The 6,000-nt window shown below is 45.2% G+C and overlaps 1 protein-coding gene across 3 annotated transcripts in view; it reads right to left on the reverse strand.

The window, feature by feature from the left end:
- The window catches only part of FBXO16 (F-box protein 16), a 35,509-nt gene extending 29,565 nt beyond the window's left edge, over positions 1-5,944 (reverse strand). The window contains exon 1 of one of the 3 annotated variants that reach the window (XM_003204603.3): positions 5,843-5,944. Coding sequence is in view for 1 of the 3 variants with exons in the window: in XM_019613382.2 (XP_019468927.1) it covers positions 5,294-5,327 (34 nt within the window). In the remaining 2 variants the exon portion in view is untranslated. Of the gene's footprint in view, positions 1-4,425; positions 4,527-5,293; positions 5,470-5,842 lie in introns of those variants that run through there. The other 2 variants (XM_019613382.2, XM_019613383.1) reach the window with 2 other exon arrangements.
- Positions 5,945-6,000: the final 56 nt, after the last annotated feature.

The raw sequence follows: 6,000 nt of genomic DNA on the forward strand, positions 1-6,000 counted from the left end.
CACTCATAGTAACTTGACAGCAAAGCCCAGATTTCCTGATGGAAACCTCTGTGTGCTAACATGATATCAATAATTAATAATTAAGCAAGTCTTTCCCATCACAAATGTTATTGAACGTGCCTTTGATTTTTGCTGCATAAGTAATCACAGGAGACTATTTGCAGAGAGCTAGAAAGCACATGAAATTTCTTCCCATCTCGAAAGCACATGAAATTTCTTCCCATTTGCTGGCACTGAAAACTGGAGATTGCCTGTGCATCTACTTAAGTGACATCAGATAGATTTTTGCTGATTCTGATGGGCATATAATGCCAGGCTTCAAAGGGCCAATTTGTTTCCATCACACTTAACTGAAAGAATGAAATCCAGAATGATTCAGAATCAACTGAAATTTCTCAGCATCCTGTCTTCAAGCAGATTGGTTTTGATGGTTTGTATTGACTGTGCTGCTCTTTGAAACAAAAAAATCCTACCTGAAGTAAAAAGGGCATTTAACACAATTTTCCCTTCCATTTTGTGAAATCCAATAACTGGACTTTGGTCAGAAAATCCATTTCTTCATACACCTTTGCCCCCAGACAGGAAAAGCTCTTTTTTTTCCTTCGTCCTCTATACCACGGATGGATTCAGCAGGATAATGTCATTGCTCAGCTCAGAGATCCAATTTCCAGATTGGAGCTGCCTAAAAACCAGCTTTCTTTCTAACTAACATTTAAAAAAAATATATTTCTTTCATACAGTTATTAGGTAATCATTCTGCAAGCACTTCAGTCTGCTTAAAAGGTTCGTGGTGGCAAGATGGACTTTAGGAATGAAAGAAAAGGAAACTCAGCTCTAAGTGACTCCAACGTTGTGTTTCCAGCCCACTGTGTATCCAAGCACCTCCAACTCCATACAACAAACACCTTTATGGCTAATACAGTTCTAAGGCTCACAAAATACATCTTCCTGAAAGCTCAGTCCTTCTTTCCTTATCCAGACAAAGTTCCCATCTACATTAATGGGAGATTAATCTTCAAAAACCCACTGCAGGAGCTGTCTGGGCACTCCACCATTTTGGATCAGTTTTTCCTCCCTTCTTTTTTTTTTCCCTAAATTCTTTTGGAATCAAAATCTAAAGAAAAAGTGAAAAGTCTTTTTATCTATCTGCCTCTGGTGATGTAATATTGTCCACAGTAAGAAAATAAGTTCCTCCCAAGAGTCTGAGTTCTTTCTTTTGGTAGAGATGCTGAAATAACTTACGATATGCCCAGGAATTTTAACTTCCCACAGAGAAGCTGTTAAAAGCTAAAAGACTTACAGAAGCTTCAAATCCTCACATTCTGTAGTTGGCAAACATTAGAAGCTTCTTGTGCAACTCACAAGTTGCATTATGGATATGCATTACAATCACTTTCTGTGTTGTTGTTTTGTTTTTCTACAGAGCCCCTGCCCTTTTCAACACACAGAAATACAACATTACGAGCTAGAGAAACAGCTGCTCTGCCAAAAAACAGGTTCTGGCAACCGTGTCCTGTTTTTCAGGGACAACCTTCTACATTAGTCACAAAACCATCAGTTGTCACTGCAGCACACTCCCAGGCCAGGATTCATGTTCCAGTTTGCCTCCCCAGTGCAGGCAGTGCTTTCTTGGTGTTGGAACAGCTGCAATTCAGAAAACATCTCACTGAGCTGGCACATGAACAGCCCCATAGCCCAGAGAAACAGCAGTGCCTCTGGATCCTCTCGTGCTGCTTATGTGCCAAAAATGTGGCTCCCAACACAACTGGCTGAAGTCACATCCCCTGCTGCATATGCCCTAAACCTGTTTGTTTGAATTGCAGTTGGTATTCGAGCCCAATGTGTAAACAGGCCTGCAAAGGCAGGTACCATCAGGCAAAAAGATGAGCATAGCCAAATGGATAACCTATTAGTGCACAGCGTGCTAGCATGCTATCTCTCTCTCCTTCTGTCTGTCCTCCAGAGGAAAACCAGTAGCTCTTGTCTTCACCCTGAATCCCCCAGCCCTAGCAGGATTCACAGCAAATCTTGCTTTTCCAACAGTGTGGAGTAACTCTGAGCAGAGTTAATCTGTGACATGATGCTGAGGTGGCTGCAGCAGTGGCTCACTGAGCACAACAGAGCAGCTGGTGCACTGTGCAGACCTGTGCTTGTCAAGCTGTTTAGCTCAGGCCCAATGTTTCTTCTGCAGTACTTGTTATCTTTGAACAGGTTGCCCAAAATAACATTCCTGAGATTGCTCTAGCTTGTTCTTCACGTATCCTGGGATGAAATTAATCATGATCAGCTGATTTGGAGATGTCCAACCAGCAACAGACATGAGATGATGTTAAGAAGAAATCAAGCTATTTAAAGCTTATATGGAAAACATTCATTGCCCAGAGAGGGGCAGCTATTGACACGTGATGCTAAACATACAGAATATCCTAACAAGAAAACTAAAAAGGCAAGTGAGGAGTGGCAGGTGTATGTACCAGTGCAAATGAGATTTGAGGGCAAAAGCCTGGCAAAGGATAAAGTTGTGTGACTATACACAATGTTTGCATGTTGGCTGTGCCTGACTGACTTCACACCACGATGCTTGGGGATCTCCAGCTCTTGCAAAGTAATGGTGTTGCACAACTTGCAGAAAGCAGGTAAGCCTGGCAGAGCACAGATGTTAAAAAGGAAGAAGAGCAGCAGGAGAACTGTGCACTGGACACTTTATCTCCAGCTCCTGAAAAAAACTTCTGAAGCAAATAATTTAACTACACTTCTGGGAGATAGGAGGGTCCAAGATTCAACCTTTATCTGTCAAGAAGAAACAGTGTCAATCAATCTGATCTTCTACAGTGGGATAACAAGCCCTGAGAGCACTGAAATTAATGATATATCTTAGTTTCTTTAAAGCTTTTGACAAGAACTGAGTGCAGTCCTGCTGAAAAGGACTTATGCGTACTGGTGGAGGGCAGCTGGACACGAGCCAGCACTTAAGGGTCCCTTCAAACTCAAAAGATACTATTATTCTATGATAGCTTCACTTGCTGTCCTCACAAGCACGCAAAGAAAACTTGATGATACTTCTGCCTGGGTTACTACAGCCAGAGAGTACCTACGAATGGTTAAAATGCAATAAGGTTTGAATAAATTGAGAGAGCATTCAAGAGGTTTGTGCTTTTTGTTATGTCTGGAGGTGGCATATATGAGTTTCATAGGGAAGAAAACATAAGTGGCATTGTCTAATATAGCAAAATAGTTTAACAACTGATCAAAATCCTGCTGAAGCCAACAGAAATGCTTTCACTGATTTAACTACAAGTTGGGTCAAGCCCTCGATTTAAAAAAGCATGATTGTATTCAGGAAAGATTAGCCATACATAATGATCATATCATATTAACTAATGGCATTGGAATCATTCCCTGTAGCTGGATTAACCCTATAGAATGGCATTCCAGAGGTTTGTACAAACCATACTCAAAACAAGTCCTTCAGAAGCAGACCCATTTTATTAATGTTTTTGACCACATCTCTATAGCAATAAGCCCTTGTGGTTCAATACAGCCTGCTGCACTCAGAGGTTTAAGAATGCCTTTTCCAGAGAAAGAATCTAATCACATTAATTGATGTGATGACAATGGTGCAGTTGTATTTTGCTTTGAATAAACAGATTTATGCATGAATCTAAAGCTCAGACAAGTAAGTCATTTTTAATGTAAATTACTTTATCACCAATAAACAATGCGCTGATTAATGCCATGGACAAAGCAGCCTAAAAGGCAGTAACAGAAAAGTGAGCTGGAATACAGGCCAAACCACAGGGCTTTCAGCACAGAAAAAATTCAAGATGATAGGTCTGGAGGGAACAGGTAAAGAGAAACAGGTACTTATATGAGGGGGACACAGAGAGGGATGGCAAGAGGAGAAGGGCAGCAGGCTAACTGCTTATTTGCAATGATTTACGAATGATTTACAATGAAGAGGCCAACACTGTTCTCCTTGACCAGCCCTAGCCTCCAGTGTCACTGTGGTGCCAATGATTTGGGATCAATAAATCCAGAGCATGGCACTGCCACAGTACTGATAAACCTAGACATCTGCAGCACCTTCTGCCACTGACATTTCTGCTCCTCCCCAGCTCAACACCTCTGTGCAGCCTGTGCTGCCTAAGACTAATACAATTACCCTGCCAGAATGTACCAGAAATATTCAAAAACCAAGGCTTGAGTAACCCTGCAATTCCCAGGCATTAAGTAGTTGCATTTCTCCATGGTCCACGATGCCCACTGAGCCATCAGTACCTCCATATCCCATACCAGAAGCACCTCCACTGACCCACAGACCCCAACCCCCTTGTTCTCCTCCATGCCATTGCCAGCAAGCTTGCTGCATTGCTTTAACTTCCATACCTACTCCCCTTTTCCCCATTCAGACCAAAGGACTGGTACCTTTCCTGGTCTCCAGTCTTCCAATAAGCTCAGTGATCTCCCCTCACTGCTGGCATCTGTACCTGACTGCTTTTCTCTTTGCCTACATCACAGAGGTCATAGAATGACATAATCATTTCAGCTGGAAGGGACCCTCAAGGGCCATCTAGTTCAAATCCTTTGCAATAAACTGGGACACCTACAGCTCCATCAGACACTCAGAGCCCTGTCCAGCCTGACCTGAGTGTCTCCAGGGATGAGGCACCCATCATAAGCCTGGGCAACCTGTGCCTGTGCTTCACCACCCTTATTGTAAAAAAATGTTAAGATTCTTCCATTCAAGCTAAATCTCTCTTCTGTTAGTTTGAAACCATTTCTTCTTGTCCTATCACAACAGACCCTGCTAAAGAGCCAGTTCCCTTCTTGCAGCCCCCCTCTAGAAATTAAAAGGCCACTTTCAGGTCTCCCCGGCACCTTCTCTTCTCCAGGCTGCACAGCTTCAGCTCTCAGCCTGTCCTCATACGAGAGCTGTTCCATCCCTGGGATCATTTTTGTGGCCCTACTCTGGATGCACTCTAACAGGTCCATGTCTCTTCTGTACTGAAGACTGCACATCTGGACACAGCACTCCAGGTGAGGCCTCAAAGCACAAAGCAGAGGGCAGGATCACCTCTCTTGCCCTGCTGGCCACACTGCTCTAGATGCAGCCCAAGATACAGTTGGCTTTCTGGGCTGTGAGGGCACAGTGCTGCCTCATGTCCAGCTGCCATCCACCAGTACCAGTAAGTCCTTCCTGGCAAGGCTGTGCTCCCAGCTGGGATTTCCTTCACCCAAGTGCAATATCCTGCTCGTAGCCTTGTTAAACCCCATCAGCTTCTCACGTGCCCACCTTTTGAGCTTGCCCAGGTCACTCTGGATGGCATCCTTCCTTTCTAATGTGTTAACTGTACCACTCTGCCAGGCGTCACCTGTGAATTTGCAGAGGGTACACCCGGTCCCACTGTCCATGTCATTGATAAAAGTGTTGAAGAGCGCTGCTCCCACGATGGAACCCTGGGGAACATCATTTGTGACCAGCCTACCCCTGCACACGGAGCCATTGACAACGACCCTCTAGATATGACCATCCAACCAATTCTTTATCCACACCCCTTTGCGCGTGACAACTTTGAGCACTTCTTCCACCCAAAAACAACGCAACCCCCACAGCAGGCCTGGCAGCGCAGGCAGATGGGCAGACCTCTGTTCTTGAAGCCTTGCTATCTCCCTACTCCGAGCATCATCACATCCCACACAATTTATCCCCTCATACCCCCACTTCATTTACGCACTACTGCCCTCATACCCGCTCTCCATGTCCCCCGGCACCCCCCCGTGCTGTCTGGTAGGATCCTTCCTCCCCTCGTCCCCTCCCGGCCCAGGGCCGCCCCTCACTCGCCTCCTCCCCTCCCGCGGGCGGCACCGCCTGCTCCTCCCGCTAGGCCGCTTCCCGTCGCTATGGCAACCGCTGCCCGGGAGGCCTCCAGCCAATCACATCCCGCCAACGGGCTGGAGGGGGGGTGTCTTTACCTAGCAACCTGCCCGGCTCGCTCCGAT

Source organism: Meleagris gallopavo, chromosome 2, assembly GCF_000146605.3.
Source record: "Meleagris gallopavo isolate NT-WF06-2002-E0010 breed Aviagen turkey brand Nicholas breeding stock chromosome 2, Turkey_5.1, whole genome shotgun sequence".
Lineage (NCBI taxonomy): Eukaryota > Metazoa > Chordata > Aves > Galliformes > Phasianidae > Meleagris > Meleagris gallopavo.